This window comes from Dipteris shenzhenensis, chromosome 4, assembly GCF_047967505.1.
Source record: "Dipteris shenzhenensis isolate YYH24624 ecotype China chromosome 4, Dip_SZ_1.0, whole genome shotgun sequence".
NCBI classification, from domain to species: domain Eukaryota; kingdom Viridiplantae; phylum Streptophyta; class Polypodiopsida; order Gleicheniales; family Dipteridaceae; genus Dipteris; species Dipteris shenzhenensis.
The window spans coordinates 38,524,427-38,548,877 of NC_141599.1; the positions used below are offsets into that span (position 1 = coordinate 38,524,427).

General features: G+C 42.5%; 1 protein-coding gene across 1 annotated transcript; it reads right to left on the reverse strand.

The window, feature by feature from the left end:
• Positions 1 to 18,105: 18,105 nt before the first annotated feature.
• LOC147902824 (uncharacterized) lies at positions 18,106 to 20,286 on the reverse strand. Its single transcript, XM_087373465.1, has one exon. The coding sequence runs from the start codon at positions 19,984 to 19,986 to the stop codon at positions 18,499 to 18,501; it is 1,488 nt and encodes a 495-aa protein (XP_087229591.1). The 5' UTR covers positions 19,987 to 20,286; the 3' UTR covers positions 18,106 to 18,498.
• Between the last annotated feature and the right edge of the window lie 4,165 nt (positions 20,287 to 24,451).

The window sequence follows — 24,451 nt, forward strand, 5'->3', positions numbered from 1 at the left end:
CATTTTCCTTTCGAAATCACATGGCATGCATAGTTGGATTCTTCACATTGGCTCTTTCTTTTGCAATCTCCCCTTGTGCTACATTGTGAATTTCTAGCACCATACCAAATTGCATAATTCCAGTTTGCCAAATTTTCATTTCAATTTCGAAACTTATTGCATTCCTTGAATTTAAGCCTATAATTTGTTTAACAAAAGTATCAAAGTGCAAGCTAGTATTTTAGATAAATTGTGATGTTATTTATGAACAAAAGGGAAAGCATCCATTTGGTGCTACATTTATGCCTAGCCTCATCCTTTCATTTTTGTCAACCACTGACTGCCATTTCCCTATCTAGCATAGCACACTTTATATGCTGAGTAGCATATTGTATGGAAACTAATGTGGAACAAATGCAAGATAATTGAAAATATAATCCAATAACAAATGCAAATAATCCAAGAACAAATTCAAAGTGATCCAAGAATAAATGATAGATAATCCATGTGGAAATGCAAGCTTTTTGCTTGAAAGATAATACAAAATGGTACACATAATAATCTTATGTCTATTCCTTTGCATCCTTTTCCTTCATCTTAACGATGAATTCCAAAATTTTGATAGAATCCTCGTCATTGAATAGGTCATGCTCGAACTAGGCTATGTATGCTTCATGATCCTAGCATTGAAGCCAAACAAATAGCCAAGGCTGTACATCCTCCATCAAATACGACTGCAGTTCTTCAGGACCTTGTAGCTCAAACTTGGGAAGTATGCACCATGTACGGGATGGATTTTGGTGGACCTTGTACTAAGAATCATCCAAAATAATGGTGTTGGCTGTATTTAAGTGCCTGTGCCAATCCCATATTGTTTGTAGGTCCTTGAAGGAAATTGGTTTGTCATCCAATGAAAACTTTGCTTGATGACACTGTTCTTGATCCAATATTGTAATTTCCTTTTGGCATGCAAAACAAGCACGAAGAATTCAATCAACTTTAATTCTTCAGGAAGTGCTCCAAACAAAAACTTTGAACCAAGGCAAAAATCTAAAAATGTGGAAGCATCTTTCCTAATATATACAACCTGTCCCTTGGACTCTTAACACTAATTCATGAGGAATGCATATGGTTGGGGCGATTCTCCATGATAGGACTCTATGATCATCACCACCAGAAGACCATTCAGGTCCAACACAATTGCTCTTTGATCTTCATGGAGAGGTGTTGGGACCATCTTTGGTGTAGGTCGGCATAATAGTTGAAGGTGATCCATCAATGGAAGGCTACTGGCTCAGATGGATGTGTCTGAAGTCTTCATAGAATGCTCATTTCCCTTCTATGAATTCGTTCCAATCTATCGTACTCATCCCTCAATTGCATCCCTCAATTTCCTTGCCCGATTGGTCTCAAACACTATTGGTTGGGCATGAGAGGCAGTAACATAAAATAGGCTTGCACCAAAAGGTTGGTGTAACATTGTTTAAATAAAGCTTCATGTACATCATTAGGAACCATACAGACATGTAAAATTAAGATGAGCCATACAAAATTAGAATAAGACATATACAATCAAAACAAGCCATATAAAATCATAATGAGGCTTATAAAATCGATCATATAACATCAGACACATAAAATCAGAATGAACCATATAAAATCTTAATGAGACATATAAATTCAGACAATATACAATCATAGTGAACCTTAAAAAATCGAATAAAGCCATATAGAACTAGAGCGATTCCAAGTATCTAGCATTTCTTTGAGTCTGGATAAAAGCATGTACCGTGGGCGGGGGTAGCATATCGAGCTATAAATAGCCTAGAATGAGACATAAAACTAGACATATAACATTATATATATTAATTCATACATTGAAAAATCAAAATGAGCCATATAAAATCAGCATACAAACCTATAAATATCCCTTCTATTAAATATCCCAAATGACTTCAATACAATAGCTCTGTGTTGTACTCTACACACCCCAGTATGTAGCCCATTAGCTTATAATTGCTATCTAACCAGCACATGAGTAGAAGTCTGGTAGGTTTGTAGTCTCTACATGATTGTCTCTACATGAATGCTAACAAACTAACATAGGGTAGTTGGGACCATAAGTATACTAGTGTGCACCCAATAGCATAACTTGTACACTATGTAGAATATCTACTATGCTAATAAAGTACCATAGAACATAAGCGGTAGGAACTATCCTCTTCACCATCTATATCTGCACAATATAGTTTAAATCAATTGTGAAAACACACATGTGGCTTAAACCATACAATACTACATCAACAAACATATATGCTCATAAGAGATGTGCCAATTTTACATGTGCTAATAACACGTGCTATGCTACATGCTAATTAGCAAATATGCTAATAACATATATGATAATTAGCACAATGTATGCTAATAACAAATATGCTAGTACTTGATATGCTAATTAGCACATATGCTAATAATAGATATGATGATTATCACATATGCTAATAACATATACGGTGATTAGCACATATGCTAATAGCATATATGATGATTAGCACATACGCTAACAATATATTTGTGTTATTAACATACCTGATAATAGCACATATGCTAATCATAGATATGCTATAAGTGATAATAAAAAACTTGCTAATAATAGATGTGCTAATAGATGTGCTAACAGATATTGTGCTAATGGATATGGTACCATGTATGCTAACAATATGTGCTAATGGATATGGTTCCATATATGCTAATAGACAAATGTGCTAACATAAGGATATGGTACCATGTATGCTAACAATATGTGCTAATGGATATGGTTTAACGTATGCCAATGGACAAATGTGCTAACATCAGTTATGCTAATATCAATATGCATATAGCTCCAAATGCTCTAATGGTAGGTGTGATAATAGTACACCTGCTAAAACAACACACTTTCACCAACTAACATGCTAACAAATATGTTGATAGATAAGCTAAAACACAAGTGAGGTAATATCATAGATGTGCTCAAAACATAGGTATGTTGAATTTGAGGTCTATTACTAAAACTTGAGACATTCAACCTTACAGCATGCTTCTTACTAGACAGTTCCTTGCCAATAGTTGTTGTTGCAAATTGCATACCAACAGGAGGCTTTCTAGTATCATCATCCCTAAACACCCCAACCATCATCTTCACAGCATCATCAATTACATAGTTGCAATTGGAATCCCTGCTTCCATGGAGCAAGTTGTGGCAAATCACAGAACATGGTAGTATGTTTGCATGGCAAGCATACCAACATCATGGCGTTCTCATGCTCAAGGGCCATCCCACAACCTACGTACCATCTTGCGACATTAATTTGGCCCTGTACTACATGTCGGGGATGAGGAGGGGAAGGTACAAACTGTGTAGGCCCCTTGCTCTTCAATTCATGTAGCATCTACAAAGCCCGAGCATGCTGGCCTCACAACTCTGACAAATGCTCTAAGTACATGTCAACTACAGCCTACAAACATTACACAACATCGACCAAGTCTTAGAAACATTGAATGAATATATACAAATGCAACTTCAGATGGGACTAGTGATAGTCAAAGTTGGAAGCACATGCATGGGTGTCAAACACTTTTTTGTTAACATGTTCAATGTCCAAGTGGACTAGAGTCTTAGAGAGATGTTCTATGGTCAATTGTAGCTCAAACATCCTCCTTATATCTACGCAGTCTAGTTGCAAGGATCGCAGTTCAATCTTCACTTCCTCCTTCTCTACTCTAAGTTGCTTCACAACGGCACTTACAATTTTCCAACTCCTCTTCCTAACCATTACATCTATTAATGAATTGTTTGCCTCTCCAATTCCTGCGCAATAGTTTTAAGTTCAACATCTAAGTGATCAATTAGAGAAATTATTTCCTCTACATGTGGGTGGCCAACAAGCATACGGCCCTTGTTTTTTTTGCCATGCCTTGTAAACTGGCCCCTTCTCATCTGTTCTAGGAGTGTCATCTTGAAATAATATTCCTCATCATCCTAGATTGTAGAAGGTCCTTCATTATTTCTCTTCCACTTAATGGTGTGGCTCTCAAAATAGCCACTTTTCTTTAGCTCTCAAGTGTTGCTCTACAAAAACTACCCATGCAAAATTGGTTGAACTACCTTGCTCAATCACAACCGGGCTAAATTTTTTTGTGTATTCCCTCGCAAAGACCATTGTGACCTCGATATTAGTAGGGCATTGTTTCTGGTACACCTTATTGCAGATAAGAACAAAATCTCTATATGTTTTAGGATGAACACTGTTGCACTTAATTTATGGCATGGACAGATCTCTAAGAGTTTTAAACAGGCCCAATAACTCCCTCTCTGACAGTCAGCCTCCTTTAAGGTTTTTGGATCACCTCCGATCAAACTATGGTCGTCCTTCAGCATGAAAAGCCTCCTTCATAAGGCACAACCTCCTTTTCTCTAGCCACTCCAATTTGGGAGCTTTCCATTGCCCTGAACACAGAATGCCACATTAGTTGAAGTGTATAAACAATGTGGAGATGAGACAAAGAAAAAACGGACTTGGAGGTACAGAAAAAGGATGAACCAATAGTAGAAAAGGCTTGCATGTCGATCTCCTCCTCTTTGGTGGGGTTTGGTCTTTTGCTTTCAGGAAGACCTCTGGCTCGGCTGCTTCCCTTTCTGACGTGTATGCGAGAGAAACTTCCTCTTTTCTACTGGAAGTGTTCTTTCGAGCTAGAGCTGGACATGGGTCTGGCTTCCCTCCAACATGTTCTCTCCTACGCCTCCTTCCCTCCATGGATTTGTGGAGCCCATGTCCGCCACTCCTTCCCTTCCTAGCCATGATGATCAGCTCGCGCAAGCACATCGCCCGCTATAGATTTTGCATTGTCCTGCTTTCTAAGCTACTCAGTAAGGCTCTCAACTGCCATTCAACTTTAGTTGCATTCAGTTGAGAGAAAGGCCATGCCTTGTTATGATTATTCATGTACCCTTAAATGTTATTTTATCAAATGAATATGAATCATTCTCAAATTTGTGTGCTTTCAACTCATGCTATCTTGTCAATGCTAAAAAGCACAAAAAGTGTAGTGGGTGAATGTGCGTCCACCCTAATTAGGAAGTCATATGTCATGATTTGCATATTGAAATTCATGAATGAACCACTTCATTTGACAAAGAGTTGGTCCTGCATAGGATATTTTCTTTATTATATAAATACTTTACTATGCTTTGGGATATGTTGTCCCTTAAAACCTTTCTTTGGCGGATTTGATTACATTGTATGTACTTGTTTCCACCTAGATGTATGGTGACTCTATGAAATCTAGTTCTCACTTTTTGAAAGGGTTCCCATGGGATGTGGGATCTATTAGCATATGATCTTCAAGATTTGGTATGGCCACTTGCTAACAATATCACATTTGACCTCGACTACTCCTTGATGGGATTCATCCATCACTATCATTCTTCATGTGGAAGAACAAAACTTCATAGGCTCATGTCTCAATCTTTTCTATACAAATGTCCCGCAATCAAAGTATACTTCCAAACTTTTAGTGCAATCATTTGCCTCTCATTCATTGATGCACCTTTAAGAGTGTTTTTGTGAAGATATTTTCTCATGCTTGTCTTCATACATAGACACATCAATATCCCTGCATTAAGTAGTAGTTCATCTATCGTCTCTTTGGATATTTGATCTTAGTGCAGAACAAATAGTCTGGCCCATAATGACATGAACAAGGATCATCGACTATTTTGAAATTGAACTCCACCTTATCAATCTAGGCTTCGTGATTCCTTTTTTGATCAAGTATAGCAACACTAGATGATCCACAAAGAACATGAAAGGTTGCCTAGCAAGTAGTGCCAAAACGTTTAAACACTATACACCATTCCCAAAGCTTCCCTTTCAATTGTGGAGTAATTCTTCTCCACCATCGAGAGCATTTGACTCACATAGACTATTAGGTCATCCATGCCCCGATGAGCCAAAATAGACCCAATGCCATCCTTGATGCATCAACATGTATATATATTCCAATTGGGATTCCTGAGTACCTATGCCTTTACCACCATCTCTTGTATAATTTGAAGTATTTTGGCTTATTCATTGTTTTGTTCCCTACCTTGTGTGTTGATGCAACAGATGTTGCTCAAATCCATGTTTTGAATGACATCAATCTTTGATTTCTCAATCATGCTCCCTTCATCAGAAATGATGTGCCCCAACAATTCTCTTCAAAAGTTAGAAAACACATGTTTTCATTGATTAAGGGAGAGTGAGTCTATGTGCACTTCTAGAATACCTTTTGTTAGAGTTAGCTCAAATGTCCACCTCTCATGTAACCCACCAATATTCTGTGTACCCAATGTTGTAAGGCCCCCATATGAGGAGAAGCCATGATGGGTATCAGATATTGGGAGGGATCCCCAGTTTTGACACTGGAAGGGGTCTTAGAGTAGACCAGATGGTTATGAGACGGCTTAGGAGCCAAGAGTAGATACCCGTCTGCACAAAGGGGGGGTTCGGGGGGCGCAGGCCCCCGGTGGGGGTCTGGGGGCAAAGCCCCCAGCGGCAGGGTCGGGTGGTCTTCCAGGCCGACTGTCTATTAGGCCGACTGCCTATTACAGGGCCGACCGTCAACCACTTACACTATATAAGTGGCCACCCCCTATCATCAGATCACCAGTTCTTCACGCTCATAGTCCTCCGTCCAGCATCTGTCTAGATCACCATCGAAGCTCTGTCTGTAGAGCGCACGGGTGGACAGCCAACCATCAGTTGTATCAGCAGTTTGGTATATCAAAATTTTTGTATTCTCTCCAGCTTTCCATCATGTACTTGCGTTTTGTTGTTATCTTCCGCTGCGTACTATTTTCTTACATGGTATCAGAGCTCAGGCTATCTGAGTAACGACTTTATTGCAAGTTCAACGAGCTTTGTTAGCAAAGGCTACTAGGAGTGATGGCTGCACCAACCCCGTTGCGAATTCGTCCACCTGCCTTCAATGAAGGCAAGCTCGATGGGACGAATTATACTTTGTGGAAATTCAAGATCAGCGCGATCTTGGATTCATATGAGCTTCTGGATACTGTTCTGGGATGCCGGTTGGATCACCGAATCCAAACAACCCCAACGTCATAACGCCACCGAATGCAGATCTTCTTCAGGCATGGAAACGAAGGAACGCAGATGCACTCTGCGCTCTTGTTACCAGTTCAAGTGATTCTGTTTTGACTCTGATTCAGCACACAGACAAGGCAAGTGAGGCTTGCAACATACTGAAAGGTCAGTATGAAACGCGGAATCAGACCAGAATTCCTGGAGAATATGCTTGCTGCAGAGAGGTGCTCTGATGGAGAATCAGCTGAGACATTCATCACACGGATCAAGAATCTACGTGATCAGATGGCGGCGGTTGGGATTACAAAGACCAGTGAAGAGTTGGCCAGAAGGTGCATTCGGATCCTTCCACAAAAGTACGATGCATTGGTCACGACACTCAACACGCAGGTAAGAAATCCACCCCTCACTTTTGAAGAGTTCAGCGCGATGCTTCTAGAGGAGGAGATGCGAATGAAGACCCGCGATGGCGGAAGTGATGCAGCATTCTCAACCACATCCAAAGGGAAGGGTGGAGAGAAGAAGAATGGTAAGAAGAAGAAGTTTTCAGGTAAGTGCCACTACTGCAACAAAAGCGGTCACATGATCAAGGATTGTAGAAAGAAGCAGCAGGACGAAAAGAATGGCACTACACAGTCTTCTTCGAAAGGCAAGGAATCTGCCAACACAGTTGAAACTGAGTTGGAGCTATGGGTTGCAATTGAAGAAATATGCTCCTCAACAGAAGTTTCAACAACGAATGATTCGTGGCTCCTTGATAGTGGAGCGTCCCGTCACATGACCAGAAAGAAGGACTGGTATAGCTCTTTCAAGCCTCTACAAGAGCCCATGAACGTGACGGTCGGTAATAATGCAAAATGCCCTGTGGAAGGTATAGGTACTATCTCTCTTTCCATTCAAGAGGGTGAAACTAAAGAGCTTTCTGATGTATTACTAGTTCCTCAGCTAAAGAAGAACTTGGTTTCGGTTGCTGCGATAACTGATCGCAACTTGGAGGTGCGTTTCAAGAGGACCGGAGCAGAAATCCTTAATGCAGCGGGCAAGGTGGTCGGCAAGGCAGTAAGGAAGAACAATCTGTATGAGTTGACGGCACTAACAGTCTCTTCAGGAGTGGGCATCAGTAAGGTATGGCATGAAAGATTTGGTCATCTTAGTTATCCTATTCTTTTGGAAATGCAGAAAACAGGGATGGTTGCACACTTGCCTGCACTCTCAAAGGTGCAGGAACCTTGTAAAGCTTGTATGATGGGCAAGCAACAAAGGAAGGCTTTTCCACATGAGAGCGGCTATCGGGAAAAGGCTCCTCTAGAATTGGTTCATGCTGATCTCAGTGGGAAAGCTCCGACTCAAGCTTTGGGGGGATGTAACTACTATATGCTTATCGTCGACGACTATAGTAGATACATGTGGGTGTATTTTCTACGAGATAAGGCTGAAGCTCTTGGAAAATTCAAACAGTGGCAAAAGATGGTGGAAAACGAAAGCGGGCTGAAGGTAAAGAAGCTTCGCACGGATCGAGGAAGAGAGTTCCTGTCAAAAGAGTTCGACACATACTTGCACGAGAATGGCATTAAGCGCCAACTCACGACTGCACATACTCCGCAACAAAATGGTGTTGTAGAGCGTCACAATCGTACTGCCATGGAGATGGCACGATGCATGGCACTAGGTAAAGGATTGCCTAAGTCTTTTTGGGCTGAGGCAGTCAATACAGCAGTCTACATCCTCAATCGAAGCTTCACAAAGGCCTTGACGGGCAAAACACCTTTGGAGGCTTACTCAGGTAAAAAGCCTTCCGCTTCTCATTTCAGAACATTTGGATGTGAGTGCTTTGTTCATGTTCCAAATAGCACCAAAAAGAAATTAGATCCAAAGAGCAGAAAGTGTATTTTCATGGGCTATAGCCAGGAGTCAAAGGCGTACCGGCTATATGATCCAGAGGCAAAGAAGATCGTGGTCAGTCGTGATGTGGTGTTTTGGGAACAGCCACATATAGTGGAGGAGGAGGTATGCCCTTCCATTTTATCATCAGCCATAAAAGTAACTCACCTTGTGCCCATATCTAAAGCAGAGTTGCAGAATGAGGAGGAGTACTTCGAGGAACAGACTCCACCAACACCACAACATGCCTTGGCTCCACAAGGTAAGCCACTTCCAAAGTGGGCAAGGCAGCTCTTTGATGAGAAGAATCCGGTTCCAGACTTGGCGGAGTCATCTGCAGATGGACTTCGACGATCAAAGAGGATAGAGGAGCAGAAAAGGGCTTCTGAACACATAGTCAATATGGCCTTGATGGCTGAGATTATGAAAGTTCAAGAGCCTACGAATTTGGATGAGGCAATGGACGATCCAAATTGGAAAGCTGCCATGCAAGACGAGTATGACAGCATCATGAAGAATCAGACTTGGGACTTGGTTGATCGTCCAGTAAAAAGGAAGATCATTGGTACCAAATGGGTATGGAAGGCCAAGTACAAATCTGATGGATCTTTGGAAAAGTACAAGGCTAGGCTTGTTGCACAAGGATACTCTCAAGTTGAAGGCTTTGATTTTGAGGATTCCTTTGCTCCTACAGCAAGGATGACAACTATTCGGGTGGTACTTGCCTTGGCTGCTCATAAGCAGTGGCCGGTGTTTCAAATGGACGTGAAATCTACGTTCTTGAATGGACATCTCAAGGAGGAGGTATATGTGTTCCAGCCACTAGGATTTGAGGTGCCCAATTCAGAGAACAAGGTTTGCAGACTAAAGCAGGCATTGTATGGGCTGAAACAGGCCCCAAGGGCATGGTACCAACGGATTGATAGCTTTCTCATATCTATTGGTTTCTCAAAAAGTGCTTCTGATGCTAACCTGTATGTTTGTAAGCAGGATGGCAAGTATGTGGTAATAGTCCTTTACGTGGATGACTTGATCATCACAGGAGATCATGAGAAGATGCTGCAAAAGTTGAGGGAGTCGTTGAGTTCTGAGTTTGAGATGACAGATTTGGGGCTCATGCACTTTTGCCTCGGCATTGAGGTTTGGCAAAAACCTGGCAGGATTTTCATCTCTCAGCAGAGATATGCTCGCGAGATCTTGAAGGCATTCGATATGACCGAGTGTAAGGACGTGGTCTCTCCCATGGAGGTGAATGGTAAGCTCTCAGTGGAGGATGCATCACCACTTGTCGACATCAAGGAGTATAGGAAACTTGTGGGGAGTCTCATTTTTCTGTGCAACACTAGACCTGATATCAGCTTTGCAGTGGTGTACTTAGTAGGTTCTCAAATCAACCTCGAGAGAACCATTGGAAAGCAGGGATGCGTGTGCTAAAGTACGTGAAAGGTACACTGGAGTATGGCATTACCTACAGAGCAGGGAAGACCTTGGCGGGTTACTGTGACTCAGATTGGGCGGGAGATTGTGATTCTAGAAAGTCAGTTTCTGGATATTGTTTCTCACTTGGTTCAGGAGTGTTCTCTTGGATTAGCAAGAAGCAACCAACAGTGGCACTATCTTCGACGGAAGCTGAGTACAAGGCAGCATGCATTGCTGCTTGTGAAGTAGTTTGGCTAAGGAGGATCCTACAAGACATAGGAGTTCCAATCGAAGATGCGACGGTTCTAAAATGCGACAATCAGAGTTGCATGGCCATTGCAAAGAATCCTGTGTCCCATGCTCGTACAAAGCACATAGAGATCCAGTATCAGTACGTACGAGAGCTCATCAAGGATGGAGTCATAGAGCTGGAGTATTGTCCCACAGAGGACAATTGCGCAGACATCTTCACGAAGGCTCTTGGGAATGATTTATTGTTGCGGCATCTACATCGACTCGGCATTGGTCCAATCACATAGTTCATCTTCGGGTGAACATTGAGGGGGGGTGTTAGAGTTAGCTCAAATGTCCACCTCTCATGTAACCCACCAATATTCTGTGTACCCAATGTTGTAAGGCCCCCATATGAGGAGAAGCCATGATGGGTATCAGATATTGGGAGGGATCCCCAGTTTAGACACTGGAAGGGGTCTTAGAGTAGACCAGATGGTTATGAGACGGCTTAGGAGCCAAGAGTAGATACCCGTCTGCACAAAGGGGGGGTTCGGGGGGGCGATAGCCCCCCCGATAGCAGGGGGTCCGGGGGGCGCAGGCCCCCGGTGGGGGTCTAGGGGAAAAGCCCCCAGCGGCAGGGTCCGGGGGCTGCCGGTAGCCCCAGGCCCGACGGTATGACCTATGCGCGATCCTTCATCTGCCCGACGGCATGTTTTCTGAAGGGTCGGGTGGTCTTCCAGGCCGACTGTCTATTAGGCCGACTGCCTATTACAGGGCCGACCGTCAACCACTTACACTATATAAGTGGCCACCCCCTATCATCAGATCACCAGTTCTTCACGCTCATAGTCCTCCGTCCAGCATCTGTCTAGATCACCATCGAAGCTCTGTCTGTAGAGCGCACGGGTGGACAGCCAACCATCAGTTGTATCAGCAGTTTGGTATATCAGAATTTTTGTATTCTCTCCAGCTTTCCATCGTGTACTTGCGTTTTGTTGTTATCTTCCGCTGCGTACTATTTTCTTACACCTTTCTCATTCACTCCAAGTGTGTCAAGTTCGCTTTCCATACTAAAAAGTTATCCATAAGGAATGTTAGGAATTCATCAATGTATTGTTCGAATGTCACATCATGAACTAGTGAATGTTATTAGTATATTTTTCAACCCAAATGGTATTACTTTGTTTGATTATGGATTCCATTTGGTGATAAAAGTGGTATATCCCTTCTCTTCTTAATGAAGGTGATTTAGTTGTACCCACTATACATATCCATGAACAAGTACATCTTGTGCCCCACCAATTTATCTAGGATACAATCATTGAAAGCTAGTGGAAAAGGGTCTTTGATAGTTTCGTCATTCAGCTTCCTATAATCTGTACATACCCGAATCTCATTCTTCTTAGACACTATGATGATGGGGAGCAACCCCTCACTTCGGTCCACACCATAAATGAACCCTGGCCATAGTAGTTGATCAATTGACCAATCACATAGTTGGAGTTATTTAGTTCCTTTGATGGCTAATTAGTTTTACATCAAGGATCAAAGTGATTTGATGTTTAATCCCATGTGAAGACATCCTTATATTGAGAAAAGAGCTTGTAGGCTTGTGCAATATCTCTTGAGTAGTTCTTCATTGAATTCTTTAGGTAGTCCTTCATTGATTTGAATTAGCTTTGGCTCTCCTTCAAAGCCTACATTAAATTCTTTGATGGATTTCCCTTTGGTGCTTCAAACGTTATCAATGAATTCTTTAGGCACTTTTGCATTCATTGGTATTATTCAGGTTGGGCTCTCCTTTAAAGCCTACATTAAGTTCCTTGATGTCTTCCCCCTTGGTGAGTCAACCCTTGCTCTACTAATTCTATTGGTTAGATGAGTGGTCTCCTCTTGAATTTTTATTTACCCTTCTTTTTCCTCAATGAATCCCTTCGTAAATGCCATTTTTAAATCCTCTTCATCTACTAGCACCTGTGTTGCCATCCGCACGACATCAATTGTAGCTAGCAACATAGTATTCTAGTTGACACTCTTTTGTGACTCTAATTTTGTCAGTGCTATCTCTACCTCCTTGGCTTCATTGATAAGTGGATTTATCAATTCCCAAATTGTGCACACCTTATTCTCCTTTCAACCATGGCCTACCCAACAACATCGGATATCCTCCATTTTGACCATAATAGATGTCATTGCAAAGTAAGCCCCATTTATCTTCATGCATGCATCTTTTGGCATACCTTTTGGCATCATCAACCTCATCACACCTCTACTCTATCGTACAAATCTTGAAAGGTAACAATTTTAAGCTCTTTAACTATAGCCTATTCAAAGATTATACTGGCTCTCAACCTACCACAAATGAGGGCTTCTTTGATCATGTAGTCCCTAATCTTGACGTCGATCATTGGAAATTCTTCATTCCAAAATTTTATCTCATCGTCACTTTAGTCGTTAGTATTTTTGCCACTGGTTGCTTGCTTGCTAGTCAATTTTGGAAAAACTTGGTGGAGTGATTTCCAATATCTAGCCTATTGAGGTCGCCATGTTTAGCTCATTAAATTTCTACCATGTTGGATTTTATTTTTTGTGATGCTTGACTAGCTTGCCTTTCGTTTCATTATCACTATTTTGCTCTTTCTACTTTAGTTCTTTATTTGACTATGTTCCAACTCAGCTCTTAGTTCCACCAAGGATTCTTATGCCCTAGGACTTTCCTTCCCATAGAAGAACATGTAGTGCTGAAATTCTATTTCCTTGATAGGTCTTTTTCCCTCCCTCTCTACCTGGTTAGCCTTTGCAGCCCTCTTGCTTTTGTTGAACCAACATTCCTCAGTTGTGTAGCCCGAGCAATTGCATATGATGTAGTATTGTCCTAACCTTCATTTAGTGCTAGTATGCTCTTCAACTTTGTACTTTATGCACCATACTTCTCCTTCTTGAGAAGGCTTTTCAACTTCCCCTTATCCATCTTTGTTGATTTCTTGTTAACAACAACCAGCTCATTCTTTTTTTCTTCATCTTCACTATCCATGGAGACTAACTTTTTCTTTCTTTGGGCTTATTGATGATCCCCTCCTTGATTACAATTGTATCGTGTAGCAATGCATAGTATGTTATTGTTGGATTAGTGATTTCCATATTCCTCAAATATACACCAATCAACAACCACAAATGAAGCGGCATTTGATTTGGGGTGATGGTCAATTTGATTAGTGAGCACCTCATTCAAGCTACACAATTGTACACTCGCTCCTACTTTTTGTTTGATTTAGTGGAGCTTCAACATCATATCTTCTTTGCTAAAACCTCTTCTAAAAGGCTTCTTTGCTGAATTCGTGCTAAAACCCATTTGCAGATAAGAATATCGGCGGGTTCGACTAGTATTCAAACCATCACTTCAACACATAGAATGAGTTGACAGAAGCCTTTTAGAACAAGTTTAAGCATGAACTCAACAAAGATGGTAGTAAGATACATCAAGTACTATTGCATTGCAATATATCCGCAATTCACAAGAAGCTCTACAAACAGGAATGGGGAATTTCATCCTCTCACTCTGTGCAGTTCTAAAATTGGATCTTCAGCTACGGTTTACCATTGTTGGAGGGTTCACTAGTGGAGTTGCTCGTGGACTACTCAGTGGAGTGCCCTACTGAACGTTGTAGTCATGCTATGATATGCCCGGTTTTCCTTTGGAGGGAGAGCATTAACTCTGTTGGCCTTCCTTCGCTCTTCCCTTTTTGTTGTCCTTGTCATCGTATCCAGTTTTCATATGCTCACGTTCTCACTCTCCTCCTCATATGTGGATTTCCTCTTCATGCTTCCCCAAGTTTATTCAATCACTCTTCTCTTCTCTACTGATATATTTGTTGTCAATGAGCCCTTGCATCCTCTATTGCACGTGACATTCATTTCATGTTGATTCGCACTGCTTGCTCTCCGACCCTCTTCTTTGGTCTTGACTACTAAGGCATCTGCTTCGCATAGATCACCCCTTGGCAATTGCAACGAATTGCTGAATTTCATTGGGATAAGAGTAACGTTCTTTCCATAGTTTGATGGATGCCATGAACTCAAGTGTATTGAAAAAATAACGATAGTTTCTCTCATTAGAGGGCCACTTGTGCTACACTGACTTTGTAAACTACCGTTTGCTTATGATACTTCCACAATTGCTTCACCGTGTCTTGGTAGTGTATTGGGCGTCGGGGTCGTTGGTATCTCCATCTTACTTCCTCCCATGTTGCTCCTTCATCAATACTATGATTTCTTCACCAGTCATGCATACTCCAAAGTGCCATCTTTCTTCATTAGCAAATCAAACCATGCTCTGAGCTCTACGAAGTTAAATATCCCTAATAGTAGATGCCTAATGGAAGCAATTGCTCATCGTACGATGGATTTGCCGTGCCAACAACCCCCCTTGAAGATTGTACGCTCACAAAGAAGATAGAACAATGACAAATGAAGATTGATACACGTAGGCAAAAAAAATCACAAAAAGAATTTTTACGTCTGCTAAGATGACAGAGTCATATATCTACATGAGATATTGCCAAACTCATTCTCTAAAAACAAAAAAATAATAGTGCAGTTTCAACTTGATGATAGTCACCCACAAGGGTGACAACCATAAACAATGTCATAACAAGGAAGGATGATCTATTATAGCATCCCAGACATCAACGCCCAATGGTGGGTGCAGATTCTAAATATTTCTTAAATGTGGTGTAAGGACAATGCGTTCGGAAAGGGCTAATTGGACTAACTTGCATGACATAAGCCTATAACACCATGCCAGTAATGCAAGTGTGATGGCCATGTGGAATACCACAAAGAGCGGGAGAGAGAGAGAGAGATCTATGAATGTCTACAAAAGACCTCACGGGTTTATGAGACAAAGTACAAACACCAAAAGGTGACTTAACTCCATTTAAATAACCAAAGAATCACACAAGGCCAGCTCCTCCGAGATTATTACTAGGCACAACTATTAGCTAAATTCTATCATAAGGTAGCCTTTGTAACATGAGTTTTAAGACAGAGTCTCCTTGGGTTTGCATTGAAGTCCCTAATCAATGCTTGCCATCTTCCTTTACTTTGGTGAGCACATTGTTTCTTTGTTTGAGCTGCATGAGAGTGAGCTCCTCAAATATCCAAATCTTTGTACTCTTCGGCCTATGTGTTTGACTAAGGATCTTAACTCTTGCTACTCTCTCTCTCAAGTAGGCGTGTGCTTGTGTGCCATTTTACCGATATTGCATATACTATTTTTGTGCCATTCAACTTGTGGTATTTCCTGAAGACATATGATTATATCATCTACGTCTTTCTCCTCATCATCATGAAGGCAACCATCTTTCAAACCCCCAATGCATAAGATCGTCTTATTGTTCTTGCTCTTTTACCTCCACAGAAAGATTTGTTCTATTGACTTTGTTGCTAGCATCAACAACCATTTCTTGCTTGATTGAGCTCACTAGATTTGTGAGCATATCCTTAATCATGGAGACAAGTATCGATTGTGGTGGACATGCATTACATCTGTGTATGACCTATGCAATAATTTCCTACTTTCCATGACTCTCCATATCCCACACTTTCCTCCCAAGGGCTGCAAGCTAAAGCTTGAGCTTTCTGATTTCTTGCAACAAGAAATAGCTTTGTAAGATGATTGTGATCTCAAATGAGTCTTCGCATAGGGAGTGGGTGTTGATAATGTTGTAATGGCAGAATATGAGGGCTGGCTTACTGAGTAGCAAATGACTTCACCTTGGGAACTTCACATTGGCATGCGTACATCTGAGTACGCCAATGCTGTAACTAATCTCCAAGTTGGTTGGACCAGGGGTTCAGCCCAACCTGAGGTGTGGGCTGGGAACTTTGAACTTCGAACTTAGGGGCTGGAAAATGAGCTGAAAAACTGAAAGGCGGAGCCGAAAAAATGACCTTTGAACTGAAATAAGAACCTGGAGCCTGCGAAATGAACTGAACGAAGAGCCTGGATCTGCCCCGCTGCTACCCGCAACGGCTTGTTTGGACTTTCTAGCAGCGGTTGTTGTTGTGCTGTTGTTGACGGGCGCAAAGGTGGGCTGAGGGTGGGAGGGGGCTGAGGTAGAGATGGCCGAGGCAGAGAGAGAGAGAGAGAGAGAGAAAGAGAGAGAGAGAGAGAGAGAGAGAGAGAGAGAGAGCATGTATTGCCATGTAGGGCTGCTTGTGTGCATGTCTAGGGCTGCAAAGGGGATGCTAGACAACCAAATATTGTAGCATTTTCTTCGTTGCATTACTGCCAAATCTTTCCGGAGTTTGTGAGCAGAGGGAAGTAGAAACTTTTTCACAGGGGGCAAGGTCAAACAGTAGAGCATTCGGCAAAGCCCCTTGACCCAACTCACAGGAGCTCAATTTCCCCCTCGGGAGGGATAGGTGTTGCAGTGCTTTTTTCACACCTTCCAATATACATTGCATGGACAGGTACGATAACATGAAGAAGGTAAAGAACCTATGTGCTCCTTCACTTGCGTAGTAATTCCATTTTTTATAGATATCTTTGGCGACATATACTGGCTAAAACAAAACAAGACATGGTGTATTCTATTTTACAAGAGTCAGACTATCTCCTTGTATTCTATTTTACAAGAGTCAAACTATCTCCTTTAGCACGCAGAATAAATGCTTTATTGAAAAGTTTAGTAGGTATAACTTTGAGGATGTCTCAAAACTTCAATTGTGCACCAGTGGAAACTATAATAACTCCCAGGTAAATATTCCTATCATTCTATACAAAATATTGCTACATTGCTTCAAGAATTAACAAAGCTGAACTTTTTTGGGAATTGTATAACGATGGACAACTTACTCTGAAAGGATGGAGACGGCATGTGATTACTACAGATGAAATAGTGCGACTGAGGGAGTCAAAAGACTCTGAAAACAGACTTGAGTTTGTTTTTTCAGACTTCGAATCAAATACGTAAGCATAGATCTAGCTTCACATGAGTATTCATCATGCATGGTAGGTATGGCATTGCAGTTGTGAACTTTTAGAAATTAGTCAGCTACATATATCTTTTTTTGACATGCAATACACACAGCAACCGGCTGAATCGGAACATCAGGTTCCTAAACAGTCGGGCATGCCAAACAACAAAGACGGGGAGCAGTAATCCAGATAATTACCCTGCTGCTTCAATACTAGCACAACTATGTAATCCTCTGGAGGATACCCATGTCCCGTATCATTTCTTTCAGACTGATAAGTTTGCTCTATTAGCAGCCTACATAGGCTAAAGGGAAATGGGAGGACACTCTCTCTGGCGATCTACAACTATTTTAAGCCGAATGCAAGTGCTAACTTGAATTCAGAGCATGCATTTCAACACACTCAGCAGTGAAATGTATGGTTTCTGCAAGTAGATCACACGTCATGAAGCAAAAATATCTCTATTACATAAGGTTGCTTGGCTTGAGCAACAGCAGGATGATATGAAAACAGTCCATATGACATTTGAACTCACCGTATAAAAGTAGACCGTCATGTCGTTTGGGTGAACATAAGTGGGTAAGATACAAGGTACTCTAGAATCGTTAAGCATCCATGAATCATGTTTACAATTGGACTGCTAAAAGGGTGAATTGCTCAAAGAGGCTCTTTGCTCCCCATGTGTGGCAATGAGCCAGAACCTCCTTCAGAAGTGACAGTTGTACTGCACAAATGAAGGTCTTCTGCGTCAATAAGATACAAGGGGATAATCCCAGTTGACTCCAAGAAGGCTAGAGCTTCCATACAACTGTTATGGTTAGGGCATCATGCAGAAAGGAGAAAAATGATCGAAGCTGAACAGAAAGAGGTGATAGGTTAGTGATTGTATTGATCGAATCTACGGAAAGAGATCTTTTCTAACTGTACAGGCCAATCTTCCCCAAGTTGCTGGGGGTTCAAATCCATTGCAACCTTGAAGTCCGACAAGGAAATTGGAGGTCGAGCCTTGTCTCTATCCTTGTTTAGAAGTTCAGCTGCAGGCCCTGAGAAAACCCCATTTAGACCCTGATGTAGCTTCATACCAGATAGAGCACCCTCCTTGAGACCACTGTGCTTGGACATGGCCAGCCTTTCCTGGTCTCTCCCTGATTTGGATCCCACAAGATCAACACAGGCCTTTATGAGTTTGTTGAGAAGTGCATCCAATGCATGATTGAGCACATCAGCACAGTCTCGACTCACACCCTCCAAACCCTCTACTTTCGTTGCTATCTGCTCCATCCGTCTGTGCATGGTCTCTGCATCAGGCAAATCACTGGCATCGACGAATTCCTCCTCTGTGCAATCCACAAGCAGACGATGCGCTGGAAAAGCACGAAAAGGAGGCCTCCGTGCAGCACCCACACTCCCGGGGCAAAAAGGGATGCCTAAAGGTGCCTCGATGGAGCCACTTGGCAATAAAATTTCATCTCTCTCCTTTAACACCAACTCATCCTTCAATTCTACTTGTTCCGATTCTATGCCTCTAACATTCTCTACTGATGCCGACTCAATTCGCGGAAGAACCCTCAGTCGCTTCACAGCAGGCACCAGCCCACTATTGGATTCCGCGTCCACCAATTGCTTGGCACCACCCTCGATCTCCTGCGTGGGTCTAGTCAAGTCGGGCGATCTCAAATCCTCATTGAGCCCGAATTTCGATGCAGCATCATCCGATACCGACGCACTAGTTTCTCGGGGGCCGAGAGGGCTGGGCCTGTCCTTGATGGCCCTGCGATCGCGGGTCGTAGACGATCGTCCTTTCCGCGGAGAAGGAAGGAAAGAGTCCCCATTGGACCAGGAAGGGGGAGGAAGCGGAGGGGAGGATTGAGGGAGGGCATCATCGCTGTGGATGGAAGGAGACGAGGGCTTGCGGCGGACGCCCTTGAGAGGTTTGGAGAGGTCCTGGGGAGGGGGGGAGTGAGCACGAACGGCATTGTGCAAGACGGCTTTGACGAGCTGGTTGTGCAATGCGATGTTGTCCTTGCCAAGGGTATGGAGGACGAGCTTGTCGAGCTCTTGCTTGCGGAGGCGAGCTGCGATGAAGCTCCGGAAGTGGCCGAAGTACTGGTTAGCTCGCTCGGGACCGACTCGCTTCACGATTTGAGCTTTGAGCTCGTGAAGATTGATGCGATGCTGCTGCTGCTGATGCTCTGGCTGTTGCTGCTGTTGAGGAAGATGATGCATCTTCTCCGGCCATTCACCCCTGCAATCCCCTCCCCGTCCACACCTCTTGGGCTCCGAAGCTCCCTTCCCCCCGCCTGCTCCTCGCACCAATGCTGCCCCCAACCGCGCGCGGTTCTGCTTCCCCTCCACCATGAACATTAGGGTTGAGCGCGCGGGGACTCTCGTCGCTGCTCCGGCCCGCGATGGCGCGTCGGGCGAGTTGCAAAGCTAAGCAGGAGATGCTGGAAGTGCGCTACGGATGGCGCAAAGGATGTGCGAAGGGTGGAGGCGAAAGAGGCAACGGAGAAGAGAGTGGGGGGGCACATCTGTGGGCATGGGGGGGGGGGACTAAGAAGCCTGCGCGGGGAGGAATGGCATTGAGGGAGGAAGGAGGGAGGGGAAGGGGAATTGGGACGATGAAGAAATTATGGAGGGGGAGGAGGGAAGTAAGAAATGGGAGAGGAGTAGGATTTAGAAGCAGGGAAGGGGGGATGAAGCATGGCAAGGAAGGTGAGCTTTTGGGAACAAGGGAGATTAAGGTTGAAATGGAGATGGAGGTTGGCTATGGCGGAGAGCTTCATCCCAGGTTGGGGGTGGGGGGAAGACGATGTTCCGAGAGAGCAACAAGATTAGCCTAATCCTCTCCATAATCCACATCCTTAAGCCCATCCACCCGCGCGCTCGCTCTCTCCTCGCATATCGTCTCATCCCCGCCAACATTTCTGCCGAGCTGACTTGTTGGTTGCATCACCTGACTCTTGTTGTTGCATGTGTCGAGTTCGACCCCCACGATCGACGCCTAATCACCCCATGTGCAAGCCTTGCCTTGTTGCCTTGTTGCCTTCAACCTGTCAGCACGATATCTCTCTCTCCGAGAACTTCTTCTCATGAGGAGGTCTGTACTTGCTTGCCTTTGCTCCAGGTGTACACACAAAAGCTACACCCAACTCACTATCCAAACTTCCACTGCCAGAGCTGAATCATAACCACAATTTGTTGGTTCCTCAATGGCCTTTTCTTTCCCTTTCTCTCTCCCCCTCACTTGCATAGCAATGTATTGAGGGGATGATTTGTCTCATGCGCATTGCCTTCAGATGCATTATCTGGGACAACCACATTGGGCTTGCCATACCAGGATCCTAGCTCATCAAAGCCAACATCCCGGTTGATCAATGTCTTCCTAGTAGAAGAATTGTAGCACTTAATACCCTTTCCAATCGTGTGCATAGCCAATAAATACACATCATTCAACCTTTGCAAACAACTTCCTTCTTCTTTCATCTCAGATATGTACATATTTAAGGCTACCAAACACTTTCATTTATATTTATATTTTTTAATGGAGAAGGTTCCACGTGACACTGAGAGGAGAGTCAAGTTCTAGGCAAAGGAGTGCTCCACGTGGCAAAGAGAGAGAGAGGAGAGAGAGGAAGCCTATCATAGATGGGTCCATTTACTCGTATGACTTAAATCAAGCCTTTATTCATACAATTTCTCATATAGAGTGATCATACATACCCAGCTGTGGGTGTACAATTTAGAATACACATTGCAGTCCCAACTGCTTCTGCCTAATAATAATTAGGTATTCTTTTCTCATTTAATATGGCTCTTGCAGCCTCCACTTGAACCCCGTTTTTTCGTTTAGTAACTCCATTCTATTATGGAGTATTTGGGCATGTAAGTTGTCTTCTAATATGTTGGGGCAATAAATTGTTAAACTCATTTCACAGATGCTCACCACTTTTATCTGACTCAAGCAAGTAATATATAAGCCAAACTCCTTCTCAATATGCTTTTTGGAATCCTTAAATGCAGCCAAGATCTCATTCTTGTGCTTTAAAAAATACAATCATGTATACCTGCTAAAGTCATCAAAGAAAGTAACATAATACAATGAACCCCCCAATGAAGCAGTCTGTGCTAGACCCCAGACTTCGGAATGAATCAATTGTGAAGGTTTTGTATATGCTTCACATGCCTAGTAAATGGCAATCTTGATTGTTTTCCAAACTGGCATGCAAGACATACACGTTCCAAGGTACTATACGTAAACTTGGGCAGTCCATCAACAAGACCTTTATGCTGCATATTCCTTAACTTCTGAACGTTAATATGGCCAACCCTCTTATGCTATATGTCTCGGCACATGTACCATGAGTGAACATTGCAGCTTTCAACTCCAGTATGCCGGCATCTAAAGTAGACATCTTGCCATGCCTTTTCCCTTCCATAATGAGTCTATAGCCATTGCCAAACTCTTCAATAAAGCATCCATGCTTATTGAATATCACCTGCAATTCTTGTTCAGCCGTTTGTCCAGCTGATAGTAGATTTTTTATAATAGATGGAACATGGAAGACATCCTGCAATTTCTTTTTCTTTCCATCATGCATAACCAAGGGAGTATGAGTGATACCAAGAGTCAATCAAACCACTCTCCATGAGATGTCATGTAGTTAGATGCTTATGAGTGAATGTACCAAACACCTTCCAAACTAGCATCATTAGACTTATCATATCCTGCAAATGTGTCATGGTGAATAACTTATCTAAAGACCCCTCATTTGCATCATAGTGTCCTTACTATTTTGCTTTTTCCATTTGATTGCTTGCTTTTTGAAGCAATCCTTTGAAATGTGACCAATATTTCCACAGTACTGACATTCCTTATTCTAGGCTTTTTTCAAGAACCTCTACCTCTAGATCCGAATCTCCCCTCTCCCCCTTGCTTGGAAGGATCCTCTTCCTCTTTGATTTTGGGCATTTTGATTGCCCCAACTTTGAAACTAATTAGATGCATTCCTGAAATCACCTCAACCACAAGATGAAATTCTTCCTCTTCCACCTCTGGCTCTCTGATTAGAGTAAAACACCGTCACTCTACTCTTTGAACTACGAGATTCATTGCTTAATCCAAGCTTAACTTCCTCATGAACCAACTCATTGAAATCTAGCATATCCTGCCTCATTGAAATAGAAGTATCAAAAGACTTATACTCAGGTCCATGACCATGAAGAGTCACTGCAGCCATGTCTTCATCATCCAGTGGTGTATCAATAGATGCCAACCGATCTGCAATGGTTTTTTATCTCTGTTACATAATCTTGTATGCTTCTCCCACTTCTTGACATATATTAAACTTTTCCTACTGTAGTTGAATCTTGCTAGCACTTCTAGTTGTGCTATAATACTTGGTCAAGATATCCCATGCATCCTTAGGTGATTTTCAATTCATAATTCACATTACCATTGCATCTGGAATACATATTTAAAACTAATGAAGCACCTTCCATGCTCTTTCAACCCAATTCTAATGATCCTTGATCTGTTCTACATTTGCATTTCTTTCTGGCACCTTCAGCTCATCTTCATCTCCTGTAACCAAGTCCTAATATCCTTTTCCAAAGGGAAGTTATCCATCCTAAACTTCCAAATAGGACAATTATTATTGCCCAAAATTTCACCAACAATTTGTGTGATATTTTCACTACCACTAGAATTGGCCATGGCAACTTATAGCGGTTCAAAGCTAAGCATTCAACCAAATGTCAATCACGAGCAGCTCATAGCATCATCATAACAAGCTGAAGCATATACATAATATTGGCCAATATATATCCAATTTGTGGCAGCAATATGCTTCCAATTCCAGGCATACATACCCTCAATCTCAACCAAAGTGCAAGCAATAACTTAATTTCAGTCCACACTTCCTCTCACATCATTTGAGGCATATTGAAACATATTGAGAAAGAAAATTTATTCTTGTGAAACATTTGCACATTATTGATCTGTTGGTATAATGTGTATTTAGACGTGAACACAGTTCTAGAGAAATAAGGGCGAAACCCTATAAAAGCACACAATTATGTTACGCTCCTAACTGCCACAAAGTGGAGATGCAACATCTGCTACGAAGAGTACACAAGTTACTCAAATGTGCAAACACTTCCTAGGCTATCCTCAAAGACAGATCGGACAGTGTAGAGGGCCAAGAGTGTAAAGAGTGGTAGCCATTTTGGGTGGTGAAACATCTACAAGTTCAGATAAGATTACGGATGACATAGTCACATGCCTCCAGTATCAGCTTGTAATTGAAGAAAGAACCATGGGTCTTAGATCCCCGGGTGAGCAATCGGCAACGATGGAAAGTTGCTCGCAAAGTGCAACTATGCATAGTAGTGGCATAGGGTCCTTGCACAGTTAGGAAGTTGCTCAAATGTGCATATGGAAAGAGGACAATGCAGTAATGTGCCTCATTTAAATGTGCATGCATGTGTGCAGCAACCATCCTTAGAAGCTTCCTTCAAAGCACAACACATCGAGAAGGCACAACAAGATGTCTTTGAAGCTATTTGTAGCACGGGATATCCATTGAGCATGGTGCAAAGCACACATTGGAAAAAAGCCATGGCCTCTATCGCTAAAGCTAGCCTGGGTTTCACAATGCCTAGTTATGATGTCATTTGTAATAGCATGTTGGTTGTATTCTAAGTAGGATGAAAGAGGAGATGCAACAAGTGGTTTACAACGGCATTGAGAAAATGGCTTGCACCATTGTAACACATGGATGGAAGAATGTTAACAAGGGGCCCCTGATCCATGTCATGGTTGTGACAT